At 55.4% G+C, this 17,259-nt stretch overlaps 2 protein-coding genes across 2 annotated transcripts; both read right to left on the bottom strand.

Annotated features, from left to right (window-relative positions):
• Positions 1 to 1,732: 1,732 nt before the first annotated feature.
• Positions 1,733 to 5,296, bottom strand: LOC308184813 (adenosine 5'-monophosphoramidase HINT1-like). The gene is made up of 4 exons (XM_080572391.1): positions 5,112 to 5,296; positions 3,565 to 3,670; positions 2,654 to 2,861; positions 1,733 to 2,436 (listed from the first exon to the last, which is right to left on the bottom strand). The coding sequence occupies exons 1-4, from the start codon at positions 5,252 to 5,254 to the stop codon at positions 2,390 to 2,392; spliced, it is 504 nt and encodes a 167-aa protein (XP_080428517.1). The 5' UTR covers positions 5,255 to 5,296; the 3' UTR covers positions 1,733 to 2,389.
• A 4,846-nt stretch (positions 5,297 to 10,142) lies between these two features.
• Positions 10,143 to 13,699, bottom strand: LOC308184805 (adenosine 5'-monophosphoramidase HINT1-like). Its single transcript, XM_080572383.1, has 4 exons — positions 13,507 to 13,699; positions 11,968 to 12,073; positions 11,057 to 11,264; positions 10,143 to 10,846 (listed from the first exon to the last, which is right to left on the bottom strand). The coding sequence occupies exons 1-4, from the start codon at positions 13,647 to 13,649 to the stop codon at positions 10,800 to 10,802; spliced, it is 504 nt and encodes a 167-aa protein (XP_080428509.1). The 5' UTR covers positions 13,650 to 13,699; the 3' UTR covers positions 10,143 to 10,799.
• Positions 13,700 to 17,259: the final 3,560 nt, after the last annotated feature.

Here is a 17,259-nt window from a genome sequence, read left to right as displayed (position 1 = left end):
TAGAGTCCTGCACCTGGGAAGGAACAACCGCGTGTATCAGTACAGGCTGGGGGATGACCTGCTGGAGAGGAGCGCTGCGGAGAAGGACCCGGGGGTCCTGGTGGACGACAGGTTGACCATGAGCCAGCGGCGTGCCCTGGTGGCCAAGAAGGCCAACGGGATCCTGGCGTGCGTTAAAAGGAGCGTGGCCAGCAGGTCAAGGGAGGTGATCCTCCCCCTCTACTCTGCCCTGGGCAGGCCTCGCCTGGGAGTACCGTGTCCGGTTCCGGGCTCCCCAGTACAAAAAGAGAGACAGGGATCTCCTGGAAAGAGTCCAGCGGAGGGCAACAAAGATGATACGGGGCCTGGAGCATCTCCCCTATGAGCAAAGACTGAGAGACCTGGGCCTGTTCAGCCTTGAGAAGAGAAGACTGAGAGGGGATCTTATCAATGATTACAAATATCTTAAGTGTGGGAGACAGTGGGACTTGGCCACCCTCTTTTCAGTGGTTTGTGGGGATAGGACAAGGGGCAACGGCCAAAAACTGGAGCACAGGAAGTTCCGCACCAACATGCGAAAGAACTTCTTCACGGTGAGGGTGACGGAGCGCTGGAACAGGCTGCCCAGGGAGGTTGTGGCGTCTCCTTCTCCGGAGATATTCAAGGCCCGTCTGGACGCCTACCTGGGCAGCCTGCTCTAGGGAACCTGCTCTGGCAGGGGGGTTGGACCCGACGATCTCTTGAGGTCCCTTCCAACCCCTACGAATCTGTATATACAGGAGTAAAAATACACGTGTTGATAGCGATAGGACAAGGGGGAATGGTTTTAAACTAAGACAGGGGAGATTTAGCTTAGATATTAGGAGAAAGTTTTTCACTCAGAGGGCGGTGAGGCACTGGAACGGGTTGCCCAGAGAGGTTCTGGATGCCCCATCCCTGGAGGCATTCAAGGCCAGGCTGGACGCGGCTCTGGGCAGCCTGCTCTAGTGGTTGGCAACGCTGCCCAGAGCAGGGGGGTTGAAACTAGATGATCTTTAAGGTGCTTTTCAACCCAGGCCATTCTATGGTTCTATGATATGCTCTTTGAAAGCGTACAGGCTAAAGGAAGGGTCAAATTGGTGCCTCGGGGGCAAATTTCTTCGCCTTCTACGGTTGTCTAACAGTGCCTATTAAGCAAAGAGATTACCAATCATCTTCCTCCTCTACTTTCTCAGGAATTAAACACCTTTTGTGAAAGACTACAAGCGCTGATAGCATTAGCTAGACCGACTGGGGAACAGTTGAACACGTAAATACTTACTCAAGGTCCATTTGCACAGGTTTCTTTGAGCAGTTCCATGGGCTCTTCTACGTCAACAAAACAGACCAATGAAAGAGACCAAGGACAAATACAGAAACAGAACAGTTGATCAAGTGCCAATTTAAGAAGCTTTCCCTGAAAGGGCAACAGCATCTCCACCTCCACCCACCCCTCCCCTCCCCTCCCCTCCCCTCCCCCCCCCAAGTAGTTGACTTCCACAACTATTTTCATCTGACCCCGCAAACGGCAAATTCTATATTACTTCGAGTAGAACAAGGGCTGTTTCTTGTTTCGGTTTGGTTTTTATCATTCAGCTTCTTCAAAAGACTTTAGTCATTCACAGCTGCAATCGTTAACCCCGCAAACAGATCCAGTAACAAAGATCATTCCTCCTGCTAAGGAATCGAGTTTCTTTGTGAGGAACGGAGTCACAAAAATCATTTCATTAGCAAGTTTCAAACACTAAAAATATTTAATAGCATTTTAACGCTCCCACGCTCCAGTAAGCCTTGAACGTAACCGCAATTAAACAAGGAGCACAGCAAAGCCAGAGGTCTAACAAAGCACGAGAGGTGATCGCATTTAAACGCCTTATGGTGCCTTTAGCTAATCCTTCTTCTAGTTCCTGAACAACGGACTTCGTTTAGAAAAAAAGAAGACTCTAAAAATACATACAAAAAAATAAAGGGAACGGCAGCCGAGTCTTGAACGTTCAGAAGCCGACTCAAGCATCCCAGAGCCTTCTACGCTTTGAAAAGCGTCTGTGGGAGAAATTACTTCTCGAAGTTGCGAAACCCACGACTGAAAAGAAAGCGGTAGCAAAACTCCTACGGTAGTCAAGAACAGGCTGACAAGCACCTGTCAGAAATCACACCGGGTAGAGTTTATTCTGCCTCCTCGGGACAGGGGCAGACAACAGACGATGCCTGGAAGCTTTCTTCCAACCTTATTCTTCTCTGGTTCTACATCTGCCAGTCCTCGATGCGGCTGTTTCGCAATAAAAGCACGCCCTTTTATTTGGGAGCAGGGGGAAGATAGCAAGGCCTCAAACACACAGCACATCCTAGATCGTCTTAGGGAGATGGAGACCCACAGGACCGCCGAGCGCTTCTATCTTCGCGTTTCAAATGACTGGGCAAACCACCATCTACACGACACTGTCAACAGACCGAAACATTCTTTTAACTTGCAGAACTATTTCCATCGGCAAGACACACAAGACAGAGGTCATATCCCCATGCTCCATCTTTATTGTGCAAGTGCTGCTCAAAGCTCTTTATTACCCTCCATAGACAGCCGTCCAGGAAAAAAAAAAAAAAAAAAAAAATCATACATCAACAGGGGCTAGATTGACGGGCAACATATGAAACCTACTCGGCGGCGACCCGTACGCGTGCAGTGACGCCTGCGGTGCAAAAACCTTAGCCAGGAGGCCGGCCCAACTGACCGCCACCCAGAATACGTAGATGTACACGACAGCCCGAAGGGCCCGAGGGTGGGCATTCACAGCCATCCGGAATCCATTGGTCAGGTCCAGGTTAGCAGCACACTTCTTGCCAACAACCATTACACGCCCAAGAAGCTGGAAAAAGGAAATAACGTTACCTAACATAACGTGCCACGACGCACAGAACGAACGCGAGCGGAGAACCATCCACAGAACACGGTTAGCTAATCCTTCACGATTCAACCGCTGCTCTTTGAATTACCCTCTAGACAGGAACAGACTACAAAACAGTCACAGAAGCTAAATTTGTCTCGGGGGTTAAAGCCCCCGTCATAGCTTCGGGCAACGTAAGCCGCTCTGGCGGAAAATAAAAGCTTCACGGTGCCTTTTCTTTTGCGTGGCCTCACAAAGCCTTGGAACTTGACTTGCATAGCTAACAGCGAAACAAACACCCAGCGCCGCTCAACCAGCTTTCCCTTTCCTCGCCTCTGACCTGCCCAAACCCCAAGCCCTCTTCTGCATAGTCAAAGTACCACCGCCGCTGTCTGGAAACCGTGAAAACGGGCATCAGACCGTACTTCGGAACAACACTGCTTTTTGCACTACAAGCGCGTAGCCGGAGACCAGCATCGCTTTATATCGCCGCTCTTAGTCAAAAAGCTCAACTCCATTACAAGCTAGAGGCAAAAGACTACAGCATCGGAAAACCCAAAATAGCCTACTGTGCGCCCCTCCGCAACATCCAGAGGAAAAGAGGGGACGGGAAAGAGTCTAGGAAGTTACAAACTAGTTACAGGTACAGCCAGCCTAGCGAAAAGAAAGCTCCCACAGTACTCACGGGTCCGCCAGAATCTTCTGCTTCACATAACCGGACAACTGCCTTCTCAGGAAGGACTAGGAAAAAACACTGGAGCCTGAGGCGAACTATCACGGAACGCAAGGCGCTGGAGGAAGAGTAAACAGTTACAACGCAGTCAGCTTCAGAGAAAGGCAACAGCTTAAGCAAATCACTATGCCCCACCGAACTCGTCCTACCGAAGCAGATTATCAGGTACCCCAAACGCGCACGACAAAACAGCGATTCTTCTTAAGCGATCTTTGAATAGGCAAAGTTCTCTACCTTCTACACGCAAAACACACAAGCGGCAAACAATTGCTAACTGTCCTTCAGTTATGTCCAAATATTGCCTCGGCCAGAGGTAGGAAGGCATCTTCAAAGAACCCGGAGTAATCCGGCTGAGGCTGTATAAACTCTCCGTCCTCGATAACGCCACGTACTCAGGGGAAAGAACATTCCAAGTTAGCCCGTTACGGCCGGCTCTACGTCAGACACCTCCAGACCGAGGCCAAGGTATCACCTGCGAAACACGAATACCACCGATCTGTAGGAAACCATCGACTCGCAACTAATTGCGAGGGAACTCCCCAAATCACCAGCAGACCGAAACTGCATACGGCACCAGAAGCAGGATCCAGCACGCAAGGTGACGGGGGCAACGAGACAGCCGAGTACTTCAGATTAGCGACTTCCGGCAGTTTTATTTATTTTAGATGCGACTGAAACAGCGCCGATAAGACTCGATTCCACAGATGCTTTGCACTTCTTACTCACCATCGCCTTTCACTGCGCGACAATCGAGAATTACGAGCCTTCCTCACACTTCTCCCCCCTATAACATCGCTCAACTGTGAAACAGGCCTTCGGTACAGCGAGCTAAGCAAATTCAAGACCATTCGCTATAGCCAACTACACTCCAAAAGCAGTTCTAAGTTCCCCCCCCGCCTCAAGTGAGGACCAGCAGCCTGCGGGATTGACTGGCTTCTAGATGTTTAAGAAAGCTAGGAAAAGCTGCAATTCTTCCCTTTCACAAGCCACTTTGGAGAGAGCGTGCGCTCGCGTGCGCGGTGGGGGTGGTGCCATAACCAAAGCCTAGCACGGCCGAGCCGGGGCGTCTCTAGAACGCTGTCACGAGGCGCATCAAGACCTGCGTTTCTGCTACGCAGAAATGACTGATTACGGTCACTACTGCGATGCTCGCTGCCTATACGCAGGCAGTCCGAACCCCCAAGGAGACCGACTGCGCCGGCGACCCAGTACGCGCCGTGGCACCCCGGGGGCAGGCGGGACGCGCACCGAAGAAGCGCGGGGTTTTAGAGGCGCTGCAGTAGAGAGCGCCACGAGCCGGAGAGACCCCGACCGACCGACCGACCGTCCGTCCGTCCGTCCGTCCGTCCGTCCGTCCCTCCCTCCCTCCCTCCCGCAGCAAGGCCACCACCCGCCCTGCCGCACTCCCGGGACCCGCGACGGGCCCTCGTTTCAGAGGGCCTGCGAGCGGCCGAGGGAAGGAAGGAAAGAGAAGACTCGCACGACGACGCCGCGGCTACCTCCTCGCCCACGACCGCTCATCCTCACGGAGAACGTTGGCGGGGACCTCCTTGCCCTTGCAGGCGACCTCTCCGAAAGCGGCTGCAGCGGCAGCGCCGCCGCCGGGCCAGGCGGCCTGCGCCCTAACGATCCCGTCGGCCATGACGGCGCCCGCTCGGTACAACGCCCCCTCCCTTCCCGCACTCGGCCCGGCCCTCCGCGGCGCTCATTGGGCCGACAGATCGCCGCCGACCGCTCCCGCGCCTCGATTGGCTGCCTCGCCTGCCCTCTTCCCTTGTCCCCGCCCTCTCGGCGGCTCCGCTCCCGTCGACCCGGTGCTTATCGGCGCTCAGGGAGGTCGCGTGCCCTCGGGGCGCGGAGGGATCCGACCGGGAGGGAGGAAGTGGGCGCCCGAAAACGGGCTGGGCGGCTCCGCGGAGGGAAGCCGGGCCCTGCACGGCTGGGAAACGAGCTCCACAGAACGGTTGCTCCGATCATAGAATCATAGCATGGCTTGGCTTGGCAGGGACCTTACTTAAAGATCACCTAATTCCAACCCCCCCGCCCTGGGCAGGGACACCTTCCACTAGACCACGTTGCTCAAAGCCCCATCCAACCTGGCCTTAAACACTTCCAGGGACGGGGCATCCGCCACTTCTCCTGGCAACCCGTTCCAGTGCCTCACCCCCCTCTCAGGAAAGAATCTCTTCCAACTATCCAGTCTAAGTCTACCCTCTTTGAGTTTAAAACCATTACTCCTTGCCCTATCGCTCCTCTCCCTGACAAAGAGTCCCTCCCCAGCTTTCCTGTAGGGCCCCCCCTTTGGGTACTGGAAGGCCCCTCCAAGGTCTCCCCGGAGCCTTCTCTTCTCTCTCCAGGCTGAACCACCCCAACTCCCTCAGCCTGCCTTCCTGGGAGAGGTGCCCCAGCCCCCTGGTCATCTTCGTGGCCCTCCTCTGGACGCGTTCTAGTACGTCCCCGTCCTTCTTGTGCTGGGGGCCCCAGAGCTGAACACAGTACTTACTCTAGGTGGGGCCTCACAAGAGCACAGCAGCAGAGAGGGAGAATCACCTCCCTCGACTTGCCGGCCGCCCTCCTTTTGATGCGGCCCAGGATACGGGTGGCTTTCCGGGCTGCAAGCGTCCATTGCATTGCCGGCTCCGGTTGACGAGCTTCTCATCAACCAACGCCCCCAGGCCCTTCTCCTCAGAGCTGCTCTCCATCCATTCTCCGCCCAGCCTGGATTCGTGCTTAGGATTGCCCCGGACCAAATGCGGGACCTCGCGCTCGTAGCCCCAACTATTATTTATGACCCTATCAGCTCCACCCCAAACACGCTGGTGGCTTTTGGGCGCTGCTCCCCGCAGGCAGATCCCCGCTTTTGCCAGGGCAGGCCTTACCTTTTCAGAAGTTGCTCCACAACCTTCCCTGAGAGCCCCACTTCAACTGCTGGTGTTTCTAAGGGGGAAAGCTGCACCTCCCGCGCACGGGGTGGCGGGGAGGAATACAAAGCCTGTGCTCAGCCCTGGCACATCACAACTGGGTTTGTGCTCAGCTGGGGAGGAGGCTTCTGGAAAAATAGGCAGTGCCCCCCAAGGCTGCCCAAGCGTGGTCCGCGGTGCCCTGCAGCAGCCCCAGGGAGAGCGGAGCTCAAACTGGCCCGACACGGCGGCAGGGACGTGGCCGTCCCCACACGCGCGGTTCCTGCCTGAGTAGGCCACAGCGCTTCTGCCTCTCTGACAGGCTTGGAGGGTAACGACATCAGAATACGCTCGCTTTAGTTTGAGGTTCCAGCCGCTACTGCCATCGGGATGGCACACGGGGACGGGGCTGGGGCTGGGGCTGGGGGCAGGCAACCACAGGCAGCTTTAACATCTCAGTCCTCCCCGTCGGCCATCTCCCAGCTACCACGCGGGCCACTCAGTGCGACCAGACACCAATTCACCCAAGGCAACAAAAATATTTACAGAGCTACACCTCTCCTCGTAACTGTTTGTTGTTTACGGCTGAAACCACTCCTGGGATAGGATATGCCACCTGGACTGAGCAAAGCCTTTGATACGGTCCCTCACCACATTCTTCTCTCTAAATTGGAGAGGTATGGATTTGAAGGATGGACTGCTGGGCGGATAAAGAATTGGTTGGCTGGTCGCAGCCAAAGGGTTGTGGTCAACGGCTCTATGTCTGGGTGGAGGCCGGTCACAAGCGGTGTCCCTCAGGGGTCGGCCTCGGGACCGGTGCTCTTCAACATCTTTAGCAATGACACAGACGACGGAATCGAGCAAGTTTGCAGATGACACCAAGCTGAGCGGTGCAGTCGATACAACAGAGGGAAGGGATGCCGTCCGGAGGGACCTGGACAGGCCGGAGAAGTGGGCCCATGAGAACCTAATGAGGTTCAACAAGGCCAAGTGCAAGGCGTTGACCTTGGGCTGGGGCAATCCCAGGTATTTCTATAGACTGGGAGAAGAAGAACTTGAGAGCAGCCCTGCGGAGAAGGACTTGGGGGTCCTGATGGACGAGAAGCTGGACACGAGCCAGCAGCGCGCGCTTGCAGCCCGGAAGGCCAACTGTGTCCTGGGCTGCATTAACAAAGGGGTGGCCAGCAGGGAGAGGGAGGTGATTATCCCCCTCTACCCTGCTCTTGGGAGACCCCACCTGGAATACTGCGTGCAGGCCTGGGGCCCCCAGCACAAGAAGGATGTGGAGCTCTTGGAAAGGTCAGTCTCACCTCCGTCCCTGGAAAGGTGTTGGAACAGCTTGTTCTGGATGCCATCTCCAAGCCATTGGAAGAGAAGGAGGTTATGAGGAGTAGTCAGCATGGATTCACCAAGGGGAAATCGTGCTCGACCGACCTCGTTGCCTTCTATGATGGCATCACCAGCTGCGTTGATGGAGGGAGAGCAGTGGATGTCATCTACCTTGACTTTAGCAAGGCTTCCGATACTGTCTCCCACGACGTCCTGCTAGCAAAGCTGAGAAAGCGTGGGATAGACGAGTGGACGGTAAGGTGGGTTGAGACCTGGCTGACCGGCCGAGCTCAGAGGGCGGTGATCGGCGGCGCAGAGTCCGGCTGCAGCCCTGTGACTAGCGGTGTTCCCCAGGGGTCGGTGCTGGGTCCGGTCTTGTTCAACATCTTCATCGCCGACCTTGACGAGGGAATAGTGTCCAGCCTCAGCAAGTACGCCGATGATACAAAGCTGGGAGGAGTGGCCGACACGCCAGAAGGCTGTGCTGCCATTCAGCGAGACCTGGGCGGGCTGGAGAGCTGGGCAGGAAGAAGCCAAATGAAGTTTAACAAGAGCAAGCGTAGAGTCCTGCACCTGGGAAGGAACAACCGCGTGTATCAGTACAGGCTGGGGGATGACCTGCTGGAGAGGAGCGCTGCGGAGAAGGACCCGGGGGTCCTGGTGGACGACAGGTTGACCATGAGCCAGCGGCGTGCCCTGGTGGCCAAGAAGGCCAACGGGATCCTGGCGTGCGTTAAAAGGAGCGTGGCCAGCAGGTCAAGGGAGGTGATCCTCCCCCTCTACTCTGCCCTGGGCAGGCCTCGCCTGGGAGTACCGTGTCCGGTTCCGGGCTCCCCAGTACAAAAAGAGACAGGGATCTCCTGGAAAGAGTCCAGCGGAGGGCAACAAAGATGATACGGGGCCTGGAGCATCTCCCCTATGAGCAAAGACTGAGAGACCTGGGCCTGTTCAGCCTTGAGAAGAGAAGACTGAGAGGGGATCTTATCAATGATTACAAATATCTTAAGTGTGGGAGACAGTGGGACTTGGCCACCCTCTTTTCAGTGGTTTGTGGGGATAGGACAAGGGGCAACGGCCAAAAACTGGAGCACAGGAAGTTCCGCACCAACATGCGAAAGAACTTCTTCACGGTGAGGGTGACGGAGCGCTGGAACAGGCTGCCCAGGGAGGTTGTGGAGTCTCCTTCTCCGGAGATATTCAAGGCCCGTCTGGACGCCTACCTGGGCAGCCTGCTCTAGGGAACCTGCTCTGGCAGGGGGGTTGGACCCGACGATCTCTTGAGGTCCCTTCCAACCCCTACGAATCTGTATATACAGGAGTAAAAATACACGTGTTGATAGCGATAGGACAAGGGGGAATGGTTTTAAACTAAGACAGGGGAGATTTAGCTTACATATTAGGAGAAAGTTTTTCACTCAGAGGGCGGTGAGGCACTGGAACGGGTTGCCCAGAGAGGTTCTGGATGCCCCATCCCTGGAGGCATTCAAGGCCAGGCTGGACGCGGCTCTGGGCAGCCTGCTCTAGCGGTTGGCAACGCTGCCCAGAGCAGGGGGGTTGAAACTAGATGATCTTTAAGGTGCTTTTCAACCCAGGCCATTCTATGGTTCTATGATATGCTCTTTGAAAGCGTACAGGCTAAAGGAAGGGTCAAATTGGTGCCTCGGGGGCAAATTTCTTCGCCTTCTACGGTTGTCTAACAGTGCCTATTAAGCAAAGAGATTACCAATCATCTTCCTCCTCTACTTTCTCAGGAATTAAACACCTTTTGTGAAAGACTACAAGCGCTGATAGCATTAGCTAGACCTAGCTAGACCGACTGGGGAACAGTTGAACACGTAAATACTTACTCAAGGTCCATTTGCACAGGTTTCTTTGAGCAGTTCCATGGGCTCTTCTACGTCAACAAAACAGACCAATGAAAGAGACCAAGGACAAATACAGAAACAGAACAGTTGATCAAGTGCCAATTTAAGAAGCTTTCCCTGAAAGGGCAACAGCATCTCCACCTCCACCCACCCCTCCCCTCCCCTCCCCTCCCCTCCCCCCCCCCAAGTAGTTGACTTCCACAACTATTTTCATCTGACCCCGCAAACGGCAAATTCTATATTACTTCGAGTAGAACAAGGGCTGTTTCTTGTTTCGGTTTGGTTTTTATCATTCAGCTTCTTCAAAAGACTTTAGTCATTCACAGCTGCAATCGTTAACCCCGCAAACAGATCCAGTAACAAAGATCATTCCTCCTGCTAAGGAATCGAGTTTCTTTGTGAGGAACGGAGTCACAAAAATCATTTCATTAGCAAGTTTCAAACACTAAAAATATTTAATAGCATTTTAACGCTCCCACGCTCCAGTAAGCCTTGAACGTAACCGCAATTAAACAAGGAGCACAGCAAAGCCAGAGGTCTAACAAAGCACGAGAGGTGATCGCATTTAAACGCCTTATGGTGCCTTTAGCTAATCCTTCTTCTAGTTCCTGAACAACGGACTTCGTTTAGAAAAAAAGAAGACTCTAAAAATACATACAAAAAAATAAAGGGAACGGCAGCCGAGTCTTGAACGTTCAGAAGCCGACTCAAGCATCCCAGAGCCTTCTACGCTTTGAAAAGCGTCTGTGGGAGAAATTACTTCTCGAAGTTGCGAAACCCACGACTGAAAAGAAAGCGGTAGCAAAACTCCTACGGTAGTCAAGAACAGGCTGACAAGCACCTGTCAGAAATCACACCGGGTAGAGTTTATTCTGCCTCCTCGGGACAGGGGCAGACAACAGACGATGCCTGGAAGCTTTCTTCCAACCTTATTCTTCTCTGGTTCTACATCTGCCAGTCCTCGATGCGGCTGTTTCGCAATAAAAGCACGCCCTTTTATTTGGGAGCAGGGGGAAGATAGCAAGGCCTCAAACACACAGCACATCCTAGATCGTCTTAGGGAGATGGAGACCCACAGGACCGCCGAGCGCTTCTATCTTCGCGTTTCAAATGACTGGGCAAACCACCATCTACACGACACTGTCAACAGACCGAAACATTCTTTTAACTTACAGAACTATTTCCATCGGCAAGACACACAAGACAGAGGTCATATCCCCATGCTCCATCTTTATTGTGCAAGTGCTGCTCAAAGCTCTTTATTACCCTCCATAGACAGCCGTCCAGGAAAAAAAAAAAAAAATCATACGTCAACAGGGGCTAGATTGACGGGCAACATATGAAACCTACTCGGCGGCGACCCGTACGCGTGCAGTGACGCCTGCGGTGCAAAAACCTTAGCCAGGAGGCCGGCCCAACTGACCGCCACCCAGAATACGTAGATGTACACGACAGCCCGAAGGGCCCGAGGGTGGGCATTCACAGCCATCCGGAATCCATTGGTCAGGTCCAGGTTAGCAGCACACTTCTTGCCAACAACCATTACACGCCCAAGAAGCTGGAAAAAGGAAATAACGTTACCTAACATAACGTGCCACGACGCACAGAACGAACGCGAGCGGAGAACCATCCACAGAACACGGTTAGCTAATCCTTCACGATTCAACCGCTGCTCTTTGAATTACCCTCTAGACAGGAACAGACTACAAAACAGTCACAGAAGCTAAATTTGTCTCGGGGGTTAAAGCCCCCGTCATAGCTTCGGGCAACGTAAGCCGCTCTGGCGGAAAATAAAAGCTTCACGGTGCCTTTTCTTTTGCGTGGCCTCACAAAGCCTTGGAACTTGACTTGCATAGCTAACAGCGAAACAAACACCCAGCGCCGCTCAACCAGCTTTCCCTTTCCTCGCCTCTGACCTGCCCAAACCCCAAGCCCTCTTCTGCATAGTCAAAGTACCACCGCCGCTGTCTGGAAACCGTGAAAACGGGCATCAGACCGTACTTCGGAACAACACTGCTTTTTGCACTACAAGCGCGTAGCCGGAGACCAGCATCGCTTTATATCGCCGCTCTTAGTCAAAAAGCTCAACTCCATTACAAGCTAGAGGCAAAAGACTACAGCATCGGAAAACCCAAAATAGCCTACTGTGCGCCCCTCCGCAACATCCAGAGGAAAAGAGGGGACGGGAAAGAGTCTAGGAAGTTACAAACTAGTTACAGGTACAGCCAGCCTAGCGAAAAGAAAGCTCCCACAGTACTCACGGGTCCGCCAGAATCTTCTGCTTCACATAACCGGACAACTGCCTTCTCAGGAAGGACTAGGAAAAAACACTGGAGCCTGAGGCGAACTATCACGGAACGCAAGGCGCTGGAGGAAGAGTAAACAGTTACAACGCAGTCAGCTTCAGAGAAAGGCAACAGCTTAAGCAAATCACTATGCCCCACCGAACTCGTCCTACCGAAGCAGATTATCAGGTACCCCAAACGCGCACGACAAAACAGCGATTCTTCTTAAGCGATCTTTGAATAGGCAAAGTTCTCTACCTTCTACACGCAAAACACACAAGCGGCAAACAATTGCTAACTGTCCTTCAGTTATGTCCAAATATTGCCTCGGCCAGAGGTAGGAAGGCATCTTCAAAGAACCCGGAGTAATCCGGCTGAGGCTGTATAAACTCTCCGTCCTCGATAACGCCACGTACTCAGGGGAAAGAACATTCCAAGTTAGCCCGTTACGGCCGGCTCTACGTCAGACACCTCCAGACCGAGGCCAAGGTATCACCTGCGAAACACGAATACCACCGATCTGTAGGAAACCATCGACTCGCAACTAATTGCGAGGGAACTCCCCAAATCACCAGCAGACCGAAACTGCATACGGCACCAGAAGCAGGATCCAGCACGCAAGGTGACGGGGGCAACGAGACAGCCGAGTACTTCAGATTAGCGACTTCCGGCAGTTTTATTTATTTTAGATGCGACTGAAACAGCGCCGATAAGACTCGATTCCACAGATGCTTTGCACTTCTTACTCACCATCGCCTTTCACTGCGCGACAATCGAGAATTACGAGCCTTCCTCACACTTCTCCCCCCTATAACATCGCTCAACTGTGAAACAGGCCTTCGGTACAGCGAGCTAAGCAAATTCAAGACCATTCGCTATAGCCAACTACACTCCAAAAGCAGTTCTAAGTTCCCCCCCCGCCTCAAGTGAGGACCAGCAGCCTGCGGGATTGACTGGCTTCTAGATGTTTAAGAAAGCTAGGAAAAGCTGCAATTCTTCCCTTTCACAAGCCACTTTGGAGAGAGCGTGCGCTCGCGTGCGCGGTGGGGGTGGTGCCATAACCAAAGCCTAGCACGGCCGAGCCGGGGCGTCTCTAGAACGCTGTCACGAGGCGCATCAAGACCTGCGTTTCTGCTACGCAGAAATGACTGATTACGGTCACTACTGCGATGCTCGCTGCCTATACGCAGGCAGTCCGAACCCCCAAGGAGACCGACTGCGCCGGCGACCCAGTACGCGCCGTGGCACCCCGGGGGCAGGCGGGACGCGCACCGAAGAAGCGCGGGGTTTTAGAGGCGCTGCAGTAGAGAGCGCCACGAGCCGGAGAGACCCCGACCGACCGACCGACCGTCCGTCCGTCCGTCCGTCCGTCCGTCCCTCCCTCCCTCCCGCAGCAAGGCCACCACCCGCCCTGCCGCACTCCCGGGACCCGCGACGGGCCCTCGTTTCAGAGGGCCTGCGAGCGGCCGAGGGAAGGAAGGAAAGAGAAGACTCGCACGACGACGCCGCGGCTACCTCCTCGCCCACGACCGCTCATCCTCACGGAGAACGTTGGCGGGGACCTCCTTGCCCTTGCAGGCGACCTCTCCGAAAGCGGCTGCAGCGGCAGCGCCGCCGCCGGGCCAGGCGGCCTGCGCCCTAACGATCCCGTCGGCCATGACGGCGCCCGCTCGGTACAACGCCCCCTCCCTTCCCGCACTCGGCCCGGCCCTCCGCGGCGCTCATTGGGCCGACAGATCGCCGCCGACCGCTCCCGCGCCTCGATTGGCTGCCTCGCCTGCCCTCTTCCCTTGTCCCCGCCCTCTCGGCGGCTCCGCTCCCGTCGACCCGGTGCTTATCGGCGCTCAGGGAGGTCGCGTGCCCTCGGGGCGCGGAGGGATCCGACCGGGAGGGAGGAAGTGGGCGCCCGAAAACGGGCTGGGCGGCTCCGCGGAGGGAAGCCGGGCCCTGCACGGCTGGGAAACGAGCTCCACAGAACGGTTGCTCCGATCATAGAATCATAGCATGGCTTGGCTTGGCAGGGACCTTACTTAAAGATCACCTAATTCCAACCCCCCCGCCCTGGGCAGGGACACCTTCCACTAGACCACGTTGCTCAAAGCCCCATCCAACCTGGCCTTAAACACTTCCAGGGACGGGGCATCCGCCACTTCTCCTGGCAACCCGTTCCAGTGCCTCACCCCCCTCTCAGGAAAGAATCTCTTCCAACTATCCAGTCTAAGTCTACCCTCTTTGAGTTTAAAACCATTACTCCTTGCCCTATCGCTCCTCTCCCTGACAAAGAGTCCCTCCCCAGCTTTCCTGTAGGGCCCCCCCTTTGGGTACTGGAAGGCCCCTCCAAGGTCTCCCCGGAGCCTTCTCTTCTCTCTCCAGGCTGAACCACCCCAACTCCCTCAGCCTGCCTTCCTGGGAGAGGTGCCCCAGCCCCCTGGTCATCTTCGTGGCCCTCCTCTGGACGCGTTCTAGTACGTCCCCGTCCTTCTTGTGCTGGGGGCCCCAGAGCTGAACACAGTACTTACTCTAGGTGGGGCCTCACAAGAGCACAGCAGCAGAGAGGGAGAATCACCTCCCTCGACTTGCCGGCCGCCCTCCTTTTGATGCGGCCCAGGATACGGGTGGCTTTCCGGGCTGCAAGCGTCCATTGCATTGCCGGCTCCGGTTGACGAGCTTCTCATCAACCAACGCCCCCAGGCCCTTCTCCTCAGAGCTGCTCTCCATCCATTCTCCGCCCAGCCTGGATTCGTGCTTAGGATTGCCCCGGACCAAATGCGGGACCTCGCGCTCGTAGCCCCAACTATTATTTATGACCCTATCAGCTCCACCCCAAACACGCTGGTGGCTTTTGGGCGCTGCTCCCCGCAGGCAGATCCCCGCTTTTGCCAGGGCAGGCCTTACCTTTTCAGAAGTTGCTCCACAACCTTCCCTGAGAGCCCCACTTCAACTGCTGGTGTTTCTAAGGGGGAAAGCTGCACCTCCCGCGCACGGGGTGGCGGGGAGGAATACAAAGCCTGTGCTCAGCCCTGGCACATCACAACTGGGTTTGTGCTCAGCTGGGGAGGAGGCTTCTGGAAAAATAGGCAGTGCCCCCCAAGGCTGCCCAAGCGTGGTCCGCGGTGCCCTGCAGCAGCCCCAGGGAGAGCGGAGCTCAAACTGGCCCGACACGGCGGCAGGGACGTGGCCGTCCCCACACGCGCGGTTCCTGCCTGAGTAGGCCACAGCGCTTCTGCCTCTCTGACAGGCTTGGAGGGTAACGACATCAGAATACGCTCGCTTTAGTTTGAGGTTCCAGCCGCTACTGCCATCGGGATGGCACACGGGGACGGGGCTGGGGCTGGGGCTGGGGGCAGGCAACCACAGGCAGCTTTAACATCTCAGTCCTCCCCGTCGGCCATCTCCCAGCTACCACGCGGGCCACTCAGTGCGACCAGACACCAATTCACCCAAGGCAACAAAAATATTTACAGAGCTACACCTCTCCTCGTAACTGTTTGTTGTTTACGGCTGAAACCACTCCTGGGATAGGATATGCCACCTGGACTGAGCAAAGCCTTTGATACGGTCCCTCACCACATTCTTCTCTCTAAATTGGAGAGGTATGGATTTGAAGGATGGACTGCTGGGCGGATAAAGAATTGGTTGGCTGGTCGCAGCCAAAGGGTTGTGGTCAACGGCTCTATGTCTGGGTGGAGGCCGGTCACAAGCAGTGTCCCTCAGGGGTCGGCCTCGGGACCGGTGCTCTTCAACATCTTTAGCAATGACACAGACGACGGAATCGAGCAAGTTTGCAGATGACACCAAGCTGAGCGGTGCAGTCGATACAACAGAGGGAAGGGATGCCGTCCGGAGGGACCTGGACAGGCCGGAGAAGTGGGCCCATGAGAACCTAATGAGGTTCAACAAGGCCAAGTGCAAGGCGTTGACCTTGGGCTGGGGCAATCCCAGGTATTTCTATAGACTGGGAGAAGAAGAACTTGAGAGCAGCCCTGCGGAGAAGGACTTGGGGGTCCTGATGGACGAGAAGCTGGACACGAGCCAGCAGCGCGCGCTTGCAGCCCGGAAGGCCAACTGTGTCCTGGGCTGCATTAACAAAGGGGTGGCCAGCAGGGAGAGGGAGGTGATTATCCCCCTCTACCCTGCTCTTGGGAGACCCCACCTGGAATACTGCGTGCAGGCCTGGGGCCCCCAGCACAAGAAGGATGTGGAGCTCTTGGAAAGGTCAGTCTCACCTCCGTCCCTGGAAAGGTGTTGGAACAGCTTGTTCTGGATGCCATCTCCAAGCCATTGGAAGAGAAGGAGGTTATGAGGAGTAGTCAGCATGGATTCACCAAGGGGAAATCGTGCTCGACCGACCTCGTTGCCTTCTATGATGGCATCACCAGCTGCGTTGATGGAGGGAGAGCAGTGGATGTCATCTACCTTGACTTTAGCAAGGCTTCCGATACTGTCTCCCACGACGTCCTGCTAGCAAAGCTGAGAAAGCGTGGGATAGACGAGTGGACGGTAAGGTGGGTTGAGACCTGGCTGACCGGCCGAGCTCAGAGGGCGGTGATCGGCGGCGCAGAGTCCGGCTGCAGCCCTGTGACTAGCGGTGTTCCCCAGGGGTCGGTGCTGGGTCCGGTCTTGTTCAACATCTTCATCGCCGACCTTGACGAGGGAATAGTGTCCACCCTCAGCAAGTACGCCGATGATACAAAGCTGGGAGGAGTGGCCGACACGCCAGAAGGCTGTGCTGCCATTCAGCGAGACCTGGGCGGGCTGGAGAGCTGGGCAGGAAGAAGCCAAATGAAGTTTAACAAGAGCAAGCGTAGAGTCCTGCACCTGGGAAGGAACAACCGCGTGTATCAGTACAGGCTGGGGGATGACCTGCTGGAGAGGAGCGCTGCGGAGAAGGACCCGGGGGTCCTGGTGGACGACAGGTTGACCATGAGCCAGCGGCGTGCCCTGGTGGCCAAGAAGGCCAACGGGATCCTGGCGTGCGTTAAAAGGAGCGTGGCCAGCAGGTCAAGGGAGGTGATCCTCCCCCTCTACTCTGCCCTGGGCAGGCCTCGCCTGGGAGTACCGTGTCCGGTTCCGGGCTCCCCAGTACAAAAAGAGAGACAGGGATCTCCTGGAAAGAGTCCAGCGGAGGGCAACAAAGATGATACGGGGCCTGGAGCATCTCCCCTATGAGCAAAGACTGAGAGACCTGGGCCTGTTCAGCCTTGAGAAGAGAAGACTGAGAGGGGATCTTATCAATGATTACAAATATCTTAAGTGTGGGAGACAGTG

This window comes from Anser brachyrhynchus (genome assembly GCF_964034855.1).
Source record: "Anser brachyrhynchus genome assembly, chromosome: W".
Lineage (NCBI taxonomy): Eukaryota > Metazoa > Chordata > Aves > Anseriformes > Anatidae > Anser > Anser brachyrhynchus.
The sequence above is the reverse complement of the archived record's forward strand: the minus strand, read 5'-3'. Positions and strand labels throughout refer to the sequence as shown.